We start from the raw sequence: 17415 nt of genomic DNA, 5'->3' as shown, positions 1-17415 counted from the left end.
GGAATACAAATGAAAAAAAGAAATATGATGTGGGTGGTAACTGACTGATGAACTAGATCTTTATAAAGAGCCTTAACTTTGTCAAAAGATAATAGGTACTTCTTAGTGCTTTATAATTGCTTCTTATTAAGAGACTGCAAAAGAATTGTCAGGTGAAAATGTGAGATCCTTAATCATCTCAAATCGTGAAGTTGCTAATGTTAGCAACTTACAAAATAGTACAACTTATAAAATAGCACACTTTCTTTTCTGTAAATGTTATTCGAGAAATACCTCATATAGAACTCATTTTCCTTTATTACTCTTTTTATCACCATTTATATTATGTTGTATTATATAGAATGTTAAAGTTCAAAAGAAACATCTATTCAAAACTACATCTTATAAATCAGAAGAAAAAGTATAAACCTGCCTATACTCTTTTTCCTGAATTTAATGACCACCTCAACTCCTTAGCTATTTGTTTTGTTTTTATAAATAACAAGGTTGATCCAATTTTCTGGTAAGAAGGAAACAAAACAATCAAGTATCTAAGATGATTGTTTTGGATGAAAGATCCAATCAATAACCTGCATATCTAGACCTGCACTGTCCATTATGGTTGCCGCTAGCTTCATGAGACCACTGGGCACTTGAAATGTGTCTGGTCTGCAAAATGTAAGATACACACTGATTTTAAAGTGTATAAATACGCACTGATTTTAAAATATACACTGATTTTAAAGTGTATAAATACACACTGATTTTAAAATACACACTGATTTTAAATATTTATTAATGATTTTAAATGTATTACATGTTGAAATGATAATATTTTGCTTATACTGGGTTAAATAAAACATATTATTAAAGTCAATTTCACTGGTTTCTTTCTACTTTTTGAAGCGTAGCTCCTAGAAATTTTTAAATTTAAAAATCCACATGTCATATGTGACTTACATTTGGTTCTCACATTGTATTCCCATTAGACCATGCTGTTAGACACAACCCTTGCAGTTTTTTTGTTTTTGTTTTTGTTTTTGTTTTTGTTTTTTTTGAGATGGAGTCTCAGTCTGTCGCCCAGGCTGGAATGCAGTGGCGCGATCTCAGCTCACTGCAATCTCCATCTCTGGGGTTCAAGCGATTCTCCTGCCTCAGCCCCCTGAGTAGCTTGGATTACAGGTGTGTGCCACCATGCTTGGCTAATTTTTGTATTTTTAGTATAGACGGGGTTTCACCGTGTTGGTCAGGCTGGTCTCAAACTCCTGACCTTGTGATCTGCCTGCTTTCGCCTCCCAAAGTGCTGGGATTACAGGCATGAGCCACCACACCTGGCAGTTTTCTAAACAGACTTAAAAACACCGTGCTTTAGAGGAAAAAATAGTTATACTAATATATTAAGGAACTGCAACTACGCATTATTCAATATCCCGTCCAATACTTACAATTGAGGATATACAATTATTAAACAGGTGCCAAAAGCATCACTGCACATACGAACTAGCACTGTGCAAAAGGCTTTCAATGCCAGACACAATTTACTTCAAAATGCTTCCTCCTGTAATCCTTCTTCTGGCTACTGGCTTCTTTGGATAGACCACTAGGGTTTTTTGTCAGATCAATTTGAAATCTACATATTTCCTGAGACTTGTATTTTCTTTAGGTGCTGCCCTCACCTTGTCTCGGATTCTAGGACACTGACTTCTCAGAGACTCCCCTGGCCTCTCCTCTTCAGAGCCCAGTTGCCCGGGAGCAGAGGACCCAGTGGCTGGTTTCACTCATGCCTGCCTTAGACTGTAATGATTTTTACATAAAAATAAACAAAATGTCTTTGATTTCGTTATTTGTACTAGTACATCCAAAACTATATGTAGTCACAGTGTCAGATTAAGTGCTGTTTTTGTCCAGAATGATATGATGGTATTATATTCATGGGAATATGAAAATTATTAATATATTGGAATTTATGCATATGATGCAGAAAACCACAAAAGGGGCAGTATTTACAACAGTTTAAAGTGTTTTCCAAGTTAATACTTTATTTTTATGTGACTCCTTTCCCCCTAATGATCTAAAACTGTTTGGTAGGCAACTGTGGTCACTACTTTACATAATTGAGAAATATATTTCATAACAATAACATTTCAAAAACCTCAACCTATATATAATACTCACTGACACTTCCTATCTGTATTTTTTTTTGGAGACAGATTCTTGCTCTGACGCCCAGGCTGGGGTACAGTGGCGATCTTGGCTCACTGCACCTCCGCCTCCCAGGTTCAATTGATTCTCCTGCCTCAGCCTCCCGAGTATCTGGGATTACAGGTGCCCACCACAACACCCAGCTAATTTTTGTATTTTCATTAGAGACAGGTTTTCACCATGTTGGCTAGGCTGGTCTCAAACTCCCGACCTCAAGTGATTCACCTGCCTTGGCCTCCTAAAGTGCTGGTTTACAGACGTGAGCCACCATGCCCGGCTCCTATATTTACGTCCTATTTGGGATAGACTGTACTACAGCAATTGTGTGAAGACATATAATTGAAATAGCGACATATATTCTCTCCTTGTTTTCAGGTCATCAAAAATGAAACTGTGTATTAAACACTTAAATTTAGCTAATGTAATTAAATATTATAGGGCACACTTTTAGTAGAAATACATACATTAATACTCTCATAAACTAATCAGGACCTTAGTCATTTTGAATTTAGCTTGGATTCAGAAGTCCTCAGCAGGTGTTTACCTCAGATTTGTTTATTTCTTGGAAGTTAGCTTTCCAGTCTTTCAGTCGATCTACTCAACACTACTAGATTGTCAAAACTTTAGATTGTATTCCCAAAAGGTTCAGGCCAAAGTCCTAGCACAAGAGTTACTGGAAAAGGGTACTGATCCAGACCATAAGAGAGAGTTCTTGGATATTGTCCAAGAAAGAATCTGAGGCGAGTCCACATAGTACATTGAAAACAAGTTTATTAAGAAAGTAAAAGAGTAAAAGAATGGTTACTCCATAGCAGTGGCATGACTACTGGACTGAGTAAACTTATGGTTATCTCTTGATTAAATGCTAAACAAGGGGTGGAGTAGTCATGAGTTTTCCAGGAAAGGAGTGGAGAATTCCAAGGACTGAGAGTTACTCCCCCTTTCAGACAAGATAGAGTAACTTCTGATGATGCCATGGCATTTGTAAACTGCCATGGGGCTAGTGGGAGCATCTTTTAAGCTGCTAATTTATTATAATTGGCATATAATGAGCAGTGAAGATGACCAGAGGTGGCTTTCGGTGCCATCTTGGTTTTGGTGGGTTTCGGCCTGCTTCTTTACTGCATGGTGTTTTATCAGCTGAGTATTTGCTTAACTACTGTTCTACAAGAATCTGCATTATTATCTTTAAAGCAAAATATATTCTTAGATTAAGAATATATTTGTTCCTAAGATATTGGGACACCTGGACATTTCCTGGGTCTGTTAAGTCCTGGGTCTGTTCGGTAAACATTATTAACCTATTCCCTTCACTGTAGACATTCTGTGACTAAGAATGCCCAATGTTCTGGGAATGCAGCCCAGCAGGTCTCAGCCTCATTTTACCTACCCTGTGTAAAGATGGAGTCCCTTTGGTTAGAATGCTTCTGACACAAAAACCCTGGAATTCTTACCAACAAAATGATGGAATTTTGGAGCAATAATATGCTTTGGATATCACCTTAACCAGCGCCTTTTTTTCAGATGAGGTAACTGAGTTGTAAAATTAAGTGACTTGTAAAGGCCGCAATATTTCCTTACCAGAATTGGACTCAGGCTCTTGATTCTCTGTACAGTGTTTTGTTTTTTGTTAAATTTTGTTTTATTAATTTGCACTATATTTCTCCTCTCTGATATGGTATAAGTAGCAAGGAAGAATCACAAAAGCATTTTTTATTAATGTACAATAATTTTTTTTCCAATTTTATCCTTATAAGTAAATAGTATGCTATTTGTATTTAATAACTTTTAACATGAGCTACAAGCAACTTAGTTTGCTCCTAAAAATATTGTACAAAACTATTATTCCTATTATAAATTGTTTGTTTTAGCAAATGTTTTACCTTCCTACAGAATTAGCAGGAAATATTTGGATGACATTTCAGAACAAGATATGTGTGGATAGATTTCATGCTATACGAATGGTCACAATGAGTAGAAATAATTACTTTTATTATATTCCTTTGAACTTGAGAAAGAGTAGAAGGAGTGAATTCAAGGTTGCACACAGGAAGTGACTGTTGGGAGACAAGATGAACTCTCTCCGGTGAGAGAATCTGTGTCCTTTCAATTCTTTTTCAGATTTCAATTACAAACAGCATTCTCTGCTGCCCTCTAGAGGTTCTATAAGCCATTAGTGAGGGTCGTACAAAGAAAGAAAGAAAGAAAGAAAGAAACCTATGAGGAAGGTAAGCAAATTATTTTTCCCTTCAATGACAAAGGAGATAGAACATATCATTTGGCGAATTAAATACAGATTTAAACCAAGTGAAATAGTGAATTAGTACTGAAATACATATAATATATATAATCTACAATATAATAAATATATACTATATAATAAATACATAAATATATAGTATATAACATATAATTAAAAATATATATGTTTAAATTGGTATTTAATTGTTAAAGTTTAAAACAATTCAGTTCAGACTGATAAACTGTTATCGTTTCACAACTTTTGGTTCTAATTTTTTCATGGTTTTCATTGGGTTTGTTTCAATAATTGGCAAAGATAAATGTGTTCATTGATTTTTCTTGTTGACCCTCCTGTTTTTTCATGACATGTGCTGTCCATGATTCAACTATAACAATATCTATTATCAATGATTTGTAAATTTGCATTTCTTAGATTACCTTTTAGTCTTCCTGAAATGGCAAGCCAAAGTTCCAACTCCTCTAATTTCTTTGTATTTCGATTAGCTCTGCCAACAACTCTAGTGAGTGGTTATTATAATCTCTGTTTTTACAATGACCTAACCAGGTTACACAAAGGTTAAATGACTTTACCAATATCATGGAGCTAGTAACAGGTTGTTTGGAAACTCAAAGCAGTTTGGCCCAACTTGAAAAAACGAAGTTCTATGCTCTCCACACATTAATGCTACTTGAAAATAATTGTTTTTTAAAAATGTGTTCGTCAGAGCGTCAAAGCCATGCCTAATATAAGACGCCTTTCCTCTAAGCTCAGTTACCTTTCTATATCCTCCACCACATGTAATAGAATCATAAAACTACCCACTAAGCAAGCCAGAAGCTTTCTACTTGGCCCTAACCTTCTTCTCATCCCCTTTGGCCTGTGCGTTATTATGCACTTTTAATGTGAATCTTGACTGCTCTTCAATTAGTCTCCTGTCCTGCCATCACCTTAAAGCAAGCCTATGCATGAAGTACAGTAGCCCCCTAATACCACCCTTAAACCAGGCTTTTTCCCTCTAAATCAACCCCTGCACCAACGTCAGCATGATTTTCTCTAAGCACAAATTTAGCAGTGCCATTTTTGTGCCTCCTCTTTTCTACAGTCTCATTTATTATTCCTCACTCCCTTCAAATCTGGCTTCCAGCCCCACTGCTCGAAGAGGCTGCTCTCTCCATTTCTTTGTTCAACAAATATTTGTCAAGTGACTATTTTGTGGAAGGTTCAAGGAATATCTGGGGAAAGAGGAACTATTTTAGCCATAAGAAACTTAAAGCCTAATAAGGAATCTTATACATAAACAGATTATGTGTGAACCATTGTAAAGATCCTGGGACAATAGGGGAAGCTAAACTTGCCTAAAAGGGACATTTCCAATAAGAGGATATTGAGCTGAGTCTTAGCAAGAAATGAGTTTGCAGCAGGGTGTGGGTAGAGGGTATTCAGACAGAGCAAAGCATAGAATTACAAAGGTAACAATTAGCAGATAAGGCTGGTTAAGGTGACAACGTTTGCATGCTTTGCTAAGGTGTACAGACAATGAGTAGCATTTAAGTGATGGTAGGCAGGAAAGCAATTTGGATTTGTAAAAGACCACTCTGCCAGCAATTTGAGTGTGGAATAGAGGTGGCAAAGATAGGAAGTAGCCAGATTTATAGGGAAGATCTTGCAATTGTTCAGGTTACACATGATGAGTGTCTGGACTTAGGAGAGTGTCGGCAGCATAAAGTCGAGATTTAAAAATTGCAAGATGTAAAAACTGGAATATGAGGTATGCAAACGCAGAGATGTTTTGTTCAATGACACATCTCAAACATCTTGAGCAGTGCTGACCAAAAGTAGATGCTAAATAAATATATGTAGGATTCTGGGAAGATGTCAGTGTCATTGTAGTTTCTGAGTATTACTAAATCTCCCCCCAAAATAGGCATAATAACTGTCCCCACCTACCCCTTTTCTTTCAAGTTACTCTTTCTCTAAGTATTATTTCTGTATTTGAATATATTTCTTCATTATGAACATCGCATATTTTCATTACTTGTATATATGTCTATCATCCCTGAATGATTCAGAGCTCTTTAAGTAAGCTGATGACATTCAGTATTTAACTGTTTCCCCTTCCATGTCCAGTCTTTATTTCCTGTCACTTTGTTGGTATTAAAAAGAAATATCGCATTTAAGAATATGCTGTCTATGAGGAGTCAGTGAAAATTTATAATGGTAGTAAATAGGCAAAATTGTAAAATGTATTTACAAAATAGTGGCATTAATAAAATGAAAAATAATGTTAATATCATTTTTATTGAAATAAAAAGTGTATAGAGACAAGTGAAAAAAATAATTTATTGCAGATTCTTTTACACATTAACATGGAACATTTATACATATATCGAGGTGCTGATATGAAATACTAAATTTAAAGGCAAACATTTTTACATAAAAGTAGTTGCACTCTATTTTATAAAGATAATAAGTTATCAGAGACATTTAAGAACTAGAGGCCAATTATTCCAATAGTAATGCATTCTATGCTGATATTAAACTAAAATTTTCTGAACATGATATCCTGGATATAATCACATTCTTCTAAGCTAAAGAAAGGGAGCTCATTTCTGGGAATACAAAACCAAGAAGGGCTCTAACAGCAGTATCCCAGCAGTATGTTTCCAGATTTATTCTTGCATGTGGTTGGAGCTCCCAACATTTAGCCTGAACTAATGTAACAGCTCAATGTGAAACAATGCAGCTTTCTGTAACAGCCGCCTATGGTTAATGAGATTTAATACAGGGGATACAGTTACAAATGATAGCATTTTAGAAGAATTATAATTGCCACATGATTTGAATTAGTAACCAAATACTTTAATAACAGAAACGGGTATTCTATATTTCCAAAAGGAAAGTAGCATACTTCAAAATAGTCACTATTTTCTTGGCATGATATATTAATTCTCACTTTGGGAGTCTGAAAATAAATTGCATTTTTCCCCTAAAACTTAGAATTCACTCCTTTAGAAAATGATTTCTATAATGATATACACCAACATGATATAAACTTTATTACATATTATAGTCATTAAAATATACATATACATATATATGGAGCACTAAACAGATTTGGTAAACCATGATATAAATATACACATGGTCAAATACTGTTCAGTTTCATTTAACTAAATTCAACAAATATTCATTGGGTGCCCACTACTTGCAGATCACCATGCTAGGTAATGCTTGTAGTAGATTTTAAGACACATGAAGCTCACATCAGCCACATCAAAAGTCAAACTTTAGATAATATATTAAAGCCTAAAAAAATAATAAAAAGCAGAGCTAAAGTTGAATAATGGATAGTGAGAGATACACCTAGAAGAAAGGCTTGGGGTAATTGACAAGGACAAAAGAAAATCTGTATCCGTAGGGAAGAACTGCTCCTGGGCTTGGCATGTGTCAGGAGAAAACTGGAACCTAGTCTGCGCTCCTCTTCACCCCATAATCCAAGATTCAGTCATCATCCTGCTTTGTTTCCTTAAAAAGGCAGAAGAAAAGAGGGATTGATTTACAGTGAAAATGAAGTTTATAAAATCAATTAAATCTATTTTTCTCTTTATGAGAGTGTGATCCACGTTCACATCTACAGTTTCTGTTAATCATTCCCACCATAATTCTGGGGAAAACAGGACCACACGACTAAGATGACCAATGTTTGAGGTAGTTACGGTTTAGTTTATCAGAAGAACATCAATAAGCATTTCCACCTCATAGGAAAATGATTTAATGTTAAACCAGGTGAAAGAAGATAAATATTTCCAACCCTGGCGTTCTGTTCCCTTTAGAAGTTGCTATGCTCTAAAAGCATTTTTAGAGAATGTATACATACCAAAAGAGAAATATGAGCATGTAGACTTATCCCCCATGAAGAAACAACACATCAACAGGGTAACAAATTATCAAACCTCCTTCTGATGCCACACTTTACAAAAGGCTAGGAAGAGGCTAGCCATGATCTTAGTGTGTGCAAGGCCTCTACGAGAGGTGTGATTCCACTTTGGATGTGCCACTGTTCTGAAGTCCATTCCAGCACATGGGCTCTGCCTGGAGTATAACCACAGTACTAGAAAGAACTTAAATCTTCCATAAGGAAGTAACCGGATTCTAGCAAGTTAAAAATCACTCATCCATCTAGGAGAAACACACATGAGGGACTAAGATTTCCAAAATTCCCCAATCACTCCATAGAAAGATAGCCTGGCCCTTAAAAGGATCTTAAGCTTCATGGTTAGGAAACCTCCCATGAACTACAGCCCTTATTTAATGACGCTGGTGATCTCAGAGCCAACTTAGCTGAGGAAAAGAAGGGTCGGGGAGCCCCGCACAGCCCACTTACCTTTGAGCCAGACTACAGAGGAAGAGCAAAACAACCACAACAGCAAGAAAAAAAGCAGCCTTCTCAATCCAGTCCATTGGGTTAATTTCATTAGAGGACAAAAGTCACTAAAGTATCCCCTAAAAAGTACTTATCATTGTAACCAGCTCGTTAATGTTCAGTTATGTCCCCTGCTTTACTTAAAAGTTAATTTCTGTTAGCAAGAATTATTTTCAAATGAAATACATTTTCAGTGATTACGCTTTAGTTTTCCATACTTATACTGTGTCTTAAGTACACAAATTACACTTTGATTATTCATACCTCTGTTCCTGTATTTTTTCTGGATAGAAACCAAACTTGCATTGGTTCTTTTTTGCCCTTCATGGACACTGGGCCTCTGTGCTCCAAATGGAATTGTGGATCTGAATTTTCTGGAGACATAAGACATCTAAAAGACAAGGGAAGGGGAGTAGAGAGAGAAGCATACAAAAGTTTTATGGAGAAGGTGACAGGTACCATGTTATAAACTGAGACGGCAAGAACAAATGCTGAAGTTGTACTGAAAGGTAACTCGAAGTTTTAGAAACAATGATCATATCAGGATTTCCTAAGATGATGTGAAATCATATAAAATGGAAATAATGCACAATCTTCTCAAATAAAAAATAAACAATTCTACAAGTGGTAGGGAAGAGTGGTGGTGATAACCCTGTTAAAGCAATAAAATCTCTTAGAGAATTAAACCACATGTAAAGACACATTTTCTTTGCAAATCAGTAAATACCGAGACATTTTCTCTCACCTGTATGTATATTCAGACACATTTATTTTTCCTTTTTCTCCTGTGGTTTCTGTTCGGCTTGTGAGGTTGACGGTATTTCCAAAAAGACAGTATCGAGGCATCCGCTGTCCTATGACACCTGTAACTACCTCTCCAGTGTGTATCCCTATTGTTATCTGCAAAAAAGCAAGCTTTGCTTCAATCACTTTCATCACTAACACATGAATTTTTTTTTTTTAACTTTACTTTAAGTTCTAGCATACATGTGCAGAACGTGCAGGTTTGTTACACAGGTATATATGTGCCATGGTGGTTTGTTGTGCCTATCAACCCATTATCTAGGTTTTAAGCCCCACATGCATTAGGTATTTGTCCTAATGCTCTCCCTCGCCTTGCCCCCAACCCCCCAACAGGCCCCGGTGTGTGATGTTCCCCTCCCTGTGTCCATGTGTTCTCATTGTTCAGCTCCAATTTATGAGTGAGAACATGCGGTGTTTGGTTTTCTGTTCCTGTAACACATGAAGTTTTGCTTACTTTATATTACAGAATAATGTAGAGTCATCATATAACATCATAAGAGATCTCTATAAGAATTTCAAGCATATTACCGACAACTTCAAAAGCCCTCCACGAAATCTCTGTCTCCCCAGAGAAATATCCTGTCTCAAGAGAAACATTTGAAATCTGAAGATTTCAAAGATACGAATCTAGTAACTTACATGAGACATGAGAGAGATTTTTAAAAACAAACTAGAAGGTACAAGAGGTTTTTTTCTCATCCCCATGATTTTCAGTACATGAAACGGACTAGACAATTTCAAACAGGTAGACAAATCTCTATGTCTATGAAATAATGTAGTACAGTGGGCTGAATGAAATACTACAGCTTTTGTTGTCAAGACACCCTTCTTTATACACAGTAATGATTTTCTGGTCAACAATATGAATCAATTGTCCAAAAGGGTTTATAAACCATTATTACAATATCTACTTCATTTACTAACCTGAACAGATTCCCCATCTACTTGAACCTGGCCAGCAATTTCCATCATGTCCAAGGCCAGGTGGCAGATGGATCGTGCATGGTGAATGCATGGCTCTGGTAAACCACTCACTGTCATATACTTGTCACCAACAGTCTCCACCTAATAGTACATATATTTAGATGTTCATTCGTTAGCATAAAAAAGACTGTTTCATGTGTTACCCTAATAAAAACCATATTTTTTCAAGGCTACCAACAACTTTAAGCTTCCCTCCCTCTTTAACTCTCTTAGAATTTCTAATACATTCAACTCCAGCAAAATGAAATCTTGAATTACTTATAATTTACACACATGACAGACACTTGGGGTCTTTGATGATGGGCAGGTACAGACATAGAATTATTTTTGCTTTAGTAAGCAATTAATTTCTCACCTCAGATCACCTTATAATTCAGAAGAATAATTTTTTACATTTCTCCCTAAAACAGCAATGGCTTGATGGCATGGAGAGCCACCATTTGAAGTTCAGTGATTTATCATGGTCATTAATCATTTATTTTTATGATGTGCTCACCACATGCTACAGTGTACCTCAGAAAATGACTATAAAATAAATAGTCTTTGTGTAGTTATATTACCCCAGATACCTAGGGATGGTTTACTTAACATTCTCGCCTTTATGCAGCAATATTCCACTGACTTCTTTTTTCCAATATTATATTTATTTCTAAATGAAACAAAGGGTAAAAACACCTTATAAATGTTTATCTTCTTCAAGTTGATATTATCTAAACGCAAATCTAAGTCCTTCTCACGCTCCATGACTTATAGATCTCAGTAAAAATGTCTCTTGCAGAGCACTAAACTGAATGCTATGTTTATACTAAATGGGATAAACAGCCTGTCCAGATTTGTTAGCCTAAGTGCAAATCAGATGGTGAACATTTCATTTTAACCAGGCAATCACCCACTCCATGAAACATTCATTGTGGTTACAAGGAAGAGACAGTTTTATAACAAAAGGCAATTATTTAAGAAAATGGTAAAGAGTGAATACACGGAGGCTCACTGCACTCAAGGCTGCAGTGCTGGAGTCAGAGAACTGTGATGGCATGGCCTCTGGAGGGGAGGCTCAGCATGCCAGCCTCCGGATAGCTCTGCAGTCAGCGATAATGAAGACTTGCCTTATAAACAAATGGGTTTTTCCGGGAATCAGTCAGTGTGTCAAATCTGGTGTAGAGGTCGTTGAGAAGGTTTACGATCTTCATAGCCCCTTCTCCAGATGCATGCTTGCTACAGAAAGCATTGAAGCCCACAATGCCACTGAAGAGGATGGTCACATTGTCATATCTTTTGGCAGGCACTGGACGCTTGTGCCGCAGCTCATTGGCAACAGATGGAGGAAGGACAGAATACAGCAATCTGTTCAGTGGAATCAGGAGAAAGCCACTGTAAGAAATGCTGGGAAAGCCCTTAGTGCTTCTGCTGTCCCTTTCACATAGCATCAATGTCATTTGTACTTTAAAGGCCTGGATTCTAGCAGGACATCCTCTAAAATTAGCATCAAATATTAGCCATATTTATAAGCAAGGACTTACAGAAAATATAAATTATTTGTTCATTCTAATCACATAAAACATCCGCAAGCCCAAACTAGTTCAAACCAAATCAAAATAAGCCAAGCAAACAGACAAAACAAAAAGACTGGTAAGAGAAAATCAAAGTTTTCATTTGTAGTCCTTTATTCTGACCCTGCTATTGTGATAGTCACAGTATGAAGACTGTCATTAACAGCACCTAAAACATGGTATGAATAGCACAGTAATAGAAACAGGATAGCCTCTTAGAATAAGAAATATATCTCTATTTTTGGTAAGTAATATTAAAAGAAGCAGAATTTCTCTCCAGTCTCATTCATGCCTCACTCCTCCATAGAAGAAACTGATCAAACCAGCGGAAGTTGGTCTAGAATATAAAATATTTTATTTCTTTAGGCACAACTGAGACTAGTATGGTAGCACAGTATACTACTACTACTACTATGCTAAGGGACAAATGTGAGCACACAGGAGGAGGATGACAGCTGATGAATTTAGAGGCAAAGAAGCAGAAACTAGACCTATGGGCTCTGGATTGGAAGACTCGAGAGGAACAAATGAGGCCTTCCTGCCTTTTTCTTCCTACCTTTTGCTCTAGAGCAAAAGGGCATATGTGGGAAGTTTAAATATGCAAAATAGAGCTGAGCTCTCAATATTTTTCCTAGTCATAGTAAAATTTCTCCAGTCTTTCATTTTCAACTTTTAAACATTGAATGTTTTATAAAATATTAAAGCTATATTTGAATAGTAAGTAAGAACAGTAGAACTACTTAGCTTTAAAGAAAATTAATAGTAAATGGTTTCTAACGACATCACCTTGAAACCCAAGTATCTACAAAAACCAAATTCTAAATCTAATAATCTAAAAAATAATATAAGGATTTTTGAAGCACAGTAACTCGAAATGGTGCAAATAGTTCCTGAATGTGAAACCCACCTTGGGGAATCCAAACAAAGAAGTAATTCTGTGATAAGTACTTATCAGCTACTCTTATTAAAGACAAGGCCACTGTTTAACTCCCAGCAACTCCCAAGTTTCGACTCCTGGTCTGGGAAGAGAAGCTAATACTCTGCTTAAGCTGACAATTTAGGAAAAACAGTGAATTGAGTTTTTTCAGTACGGAATATCTTGGATATGCCATAATTTAAAAGATATATTTATATATATATATCTTTTTATAGTCTTTATACATAGTTATATATATAATCTATATTTATAATCTATATATGTTTATAATCCTTATAGTGCCGGTTATTATCTATTTATCATGAATATAGATATTAGCAAATTGGGTCACAATACAAAAAAATGAAACCTAGATGATTTTCTAATACAAACAGCCAAAAGAGAATACTGAGTAACTCAAACCTACAAACCAATGAAACTTTGAACGTTCGTCCTAAGGTCTTAGAAGCACCACAAAATGTTTATATAAACATTAAAAAATGAACACATAAGAACCTGGGTAAAATAGCTTATAAATGTCAGTTTAATTAGCGTATGAAAGCAAGGCCAAGTAGTATGCATGCTATGTACTTACTTAAATGCATTTCTTGAAAATGAAGTATTATCTTTCATGTCCTTGCCCAGTATTTCATAATTCAATCCACCACTCATAGAAATGTTTTATATTTTGATATTTTTGTGAATGTGTGTCACTATACATGTAATTATTGTCATTACATATGATATTACAATTTGTCAGATTCATTTCTTTCTAACCCTAAATTCAAGTTTCCAGAAAAGAAATTTTTTTTTTTAATCTATTTATTATTATTATACTTTAAGTTGTAGGGTACATGTGCATAACGTGCAGGTTTGTTACATATGTATACTTGTGCCATGTTGGTGTGCTGCACCCATCAACTCATCATTTACCTCAGGTATAACTCCCAATGCAATCCCTCCCCCCTCCCCCCTCCCCACGATAGGCCCCGGTGTGTGATGTTCCCCTTCCCGAGTCCAAGTGATCTCATTGTTCAGTTCCCACCTATGAGTGAGAACATGCGGTGTTTGGTTTTCTGTTCTTGTGATAGTTTGCTAAGAATGATGGTTTCCAGCTGCATCCATGTCCCTACAAAGGACACAAACTCATCCTTTTTTATGGCTGCATAGTATTCCATGGTGTATATGTGCCACATTTTCTTAATCCAATCTGTCACTGATGGACATTTGGGTTGATTCCAAGTCTTTGCTATTGTGAATAGTGCTGCAATAAACATACGTGTGCATGTGTCTTTATAGCAGCATAATTTATAATCCTTTGGGTATATACCCAGTAATGGGATGGCTGGGTCATATGGTACATCTAGTTCTAGATCCTTGAGGAATCGCCATACTGTTTTCCATAATGGTTGAACTAGTTTACCATTCAGGACATAGGCATGGGCAAAGACTTCATGTCTAAAACACCAAAAGCAACGGCAGCAAAAGCCAAAATTGACAAATGGGATCTCATTAAACTAAAGAGCTTCTGCACAGCAAAAGAAACTACCATCAGAGTGAACAGGCAACCTACAGAATGGGAGAAAATTTTTGCAATCTACTCATCTGACAAAGGGCTAATATCCAGAACCTACAAAGAACTCAAACAAATTTACAAGAAAAAAACAAACAACCCCATCAAAAAGTGGGCAAAGGATATGAACAGACATTTCTCAAAAGAGGACATTCATACAGCCAACAGACACATGAAAAAATGCTCATCATCACTGGCCAGCAGAGAAATGCAAATCAAAACCACAATGAGATACCATCTCACACCAGTTAGAATGGCGATCATTAAAAAGTCAGGAAACAACAGGTGCTGGAGAGGATGTGGAGAAATAGGAACACTTTTACACTGTTGGTGGGATTGTAAACCAGAAAAGAAATTTTTAAAAATTTAAAATTTTCAACATTTTAAAATTAATTTAAAAAAATTTTAAAATTAATTTTATAATTTTTAAATTAATTTTTTAAAAAAATTTTAAATTAATTTTAAAGTTAATTTTAAAAAATTAACATGGCCAATGAAAAGTTCATTGTGCAGAGCAGCTCTCTGCATGCGGCAGCCCCCAGCATACTGAAGATGGTCAATATGTAACTCTTGTATGAAAGAATGCGTGAATAAATGATAAACTTTAATTTTTGAACTAAATTTGAATTTGAATTATTCTCATCATTTTCTAAAAGATATATTGGCATGTATTATTTCAACTTGGCTTCTAAAAATAGAAGACATATTTCCACTACCATTAAGACTAGTTTATTTCCTTAAGCATAATTTATTTTTAAAAGCAATGTGAAAGATTTTATTCACTACACCAGAGCTATTACAGGTCACATGGCTTTTCAGTCTGGTTCCCAATGGTAAATATAGTAGAGTCACAATATGTTATGAATAACAGTTGTGCCCTAAGAGTTACATTCTTACGTGTCTGTCTTTTTCTTTTCATCTTCCAGGGCTCTTAACGTGAGCTGTAGCCTGTCAGTGAGGATTTCCAGTTCTTGGGTGAGTTTGTATTCCTCTCTAAATTGTTCTCCCAAAAGAACGAGATCGCGCGTGGCATCATGCAGAGGGATGTCACTTAAATACAGCCCTCTCCTTGTCAAATCGTCCAGGTTCATGACACTGTCATAGGAAGAAATGAGGTAAGATCATTCTCAACATATACACACGACAATGCAACCCTGATTTCTGTCAAGGAATCTGATCCTGCCACCTCCTACCATTCAAAACATCAGGCTGAAGACAATCAAATTATGGAGAATCGAACGAAGATTGTGAGTGTATTCTCTTAGATATTTAAACATCTACCAAAAAGCAGTGAACTTGAGATGCATTTTTGCCAGGTTGTACTTTTTGGTGCCATCAGTCTAAATTGAAACGATCCTGGAGAAAACATCTCTGTGATAAATGTTGAGGTATTTAATACAGTGTGTAATTTATTATTCTCAAATTTTTTCTCATTATAAGGAGAGGAAAAAAATCTATCTTTATTCACTTTCTCAAGAATAATAGTGCTTCTTTTGATTAAGTATTTTATTTTGCTTTCTGTATTCTATGAATCTTGTAACTGGTTATTTTTTCCTTCTGGAAACAATGAGTAAAAATTCCCAACCACGTTTATGACCCATCCTCAGCATGTAATTTATGTATCTAAGACTATGTGTTGTTCTTACTTCTGGCTCTCATGTCTTCTTTTCCTTTGACAAATTTTTCTCATTTATTTGAAATAGTATTCAATCTTGCTGAATTGTATGCATCATCATTGTAACTTGTGTCATTTTTCCAACAATATAATAATGTTTATTATTTCAGTGATGATCTGACAAGTAAAAAGTTAACTGCTTTTTAAAAATGTACTCTTTGAGGCTGGGCACAGTGGCTCACATCTGTAATCCCAGGACTTTGGGAGGTTGAGTTGGGCAGATCACTTGAGGCCAGGAGTTCAAGATCAGCCTGGCTAACATGATGAAACACGTCTCAGAGTACAAAAATGAGCTGACTGTGGTGGCTCGTGCCTGTAGTCCCAGCTACTCGGGAGGCTGAGGCAGGAGAATTGCTTGAACCCAGGAGCAGGAGGCTGCAGTGAGCCGAGATCACGCCACTGCATTCTAGCCTGGGCGACAGAGCGAGACTCCATCTCAAAAAACAACAACAACAGCAACAACAACAACAACAAAACTAAGTGGTTAAAATGGCATAAGGTTATATCTTTGGCTTGAAGTTTTTTAATGCAACGGCATTACTTCTGGCCACTGAGAATAATAATCACTCTAAAATGAAAAAATTTAGTTACGACTTTGGAGAATCTGAGATTAATAATTTGAAGAATTTTGAATTAATCCTATCCAAAATTCTTTAAAAGGGGTGACTTTGCAGAATTTTGGATTAATGCAATACATTCTCAGAAGCAATGTTCAAAAAGCAAAGCAAAAATTAGCATACCTGTAAAGAAAATAAAAGAATCGGCCGGGCGCGGTGGCTCACGCCTGTAATCCCAGCACTTTGGGAGGCCGAGGTGGGTGGATCACGAGGTCAGGAGATTGAGACTATCCTGGCTAACATGGTGAAACCCCGTCTCTACTAAAAATACAAAAAACTAGCCGGGCGTGGTGGCGGGCGCCTGTAGTCTCAGCCACTTGGGAGGCTGAGGCGGGAGAATGGCGTGAACCCGGGAGGCAGAGCTTGCAGTGAGCGGAGATCACGCCACTGCACTCCAGCCTGGGAGCACAGCGAGACTCTGTCTCAAAAAAAAAAAAAAAAAAAAAAAAA

At 36.3% G+C, this 17415-nt stretch overlaps 1 protein-coding gene across 7 annotated transcripts in view; it reads right to left on the bottom strand.

The window, feature by feature from the left end:
- Window positions 1-6702: 6702 nt before the first annotated feature.
- The window catches only part of GUCY1B1 (guanylate cyclase 1 soluble subunit beta 1), a 50328-nt gene continuing 39615 nt past the window's right edge, over window positions 6703-17415 (bottom strand). For 3 of the 7 annotated variants that reach the window (XM_025386082.1, XM_025386081.1, XM_025386085.1), the window contains 6 exons: window positions 15571-15768; window positions 11741-11978; window positions 10575-10715; window positions 9592-9746; window positions 9111-9237; window positions 6703-7948 (listed from right to left, as the gene is read on the bottom strand). In XM_025386082.1, coding sequence (XP_025241867.1) covers window positions 7925-7948; window positions 9111-9237; window positions 9592-9746; window positions 10575-10715; window positions 11741-11978; window positions 15571-15768 — 883 coding nt within the window. In that variant the 3' untranslated portion in view covers window positions 6703-7924. Of the gene's footprint in view, window positions 7949-9110; window positions 9238-9591; window positions 9747-10574; window positions 10716-11740; window positions 12108-15570; window positions 15769-17415 lie in introns of all 7 variants that reach the window. The other 4 variants (XM_025386083.1, XM_025386084.1, XM_025386086.1 and 1 more) reach the window with 4 other exon arrangements.

Source organism: Theropithecus gelada, chromosome 5 (genome assembly GCF_003255815.1).
Source record: "Theropithecus gelada isolate Dixy chromosome 5, Tgel_1.0, whole genome shotgun sequence".
In the NCBI taxonomy this organism is placed as follows: Eukaryota; Metazoa; Chordata; class Mammalia; order Primates; family Cercopithecidae; genus Theropithecus; species Theropithecus gelada.
Note: the sequence above shows the minus strand (reverse complement) of the source record. Positions and strands in the feature narration are given on the sequence as shown.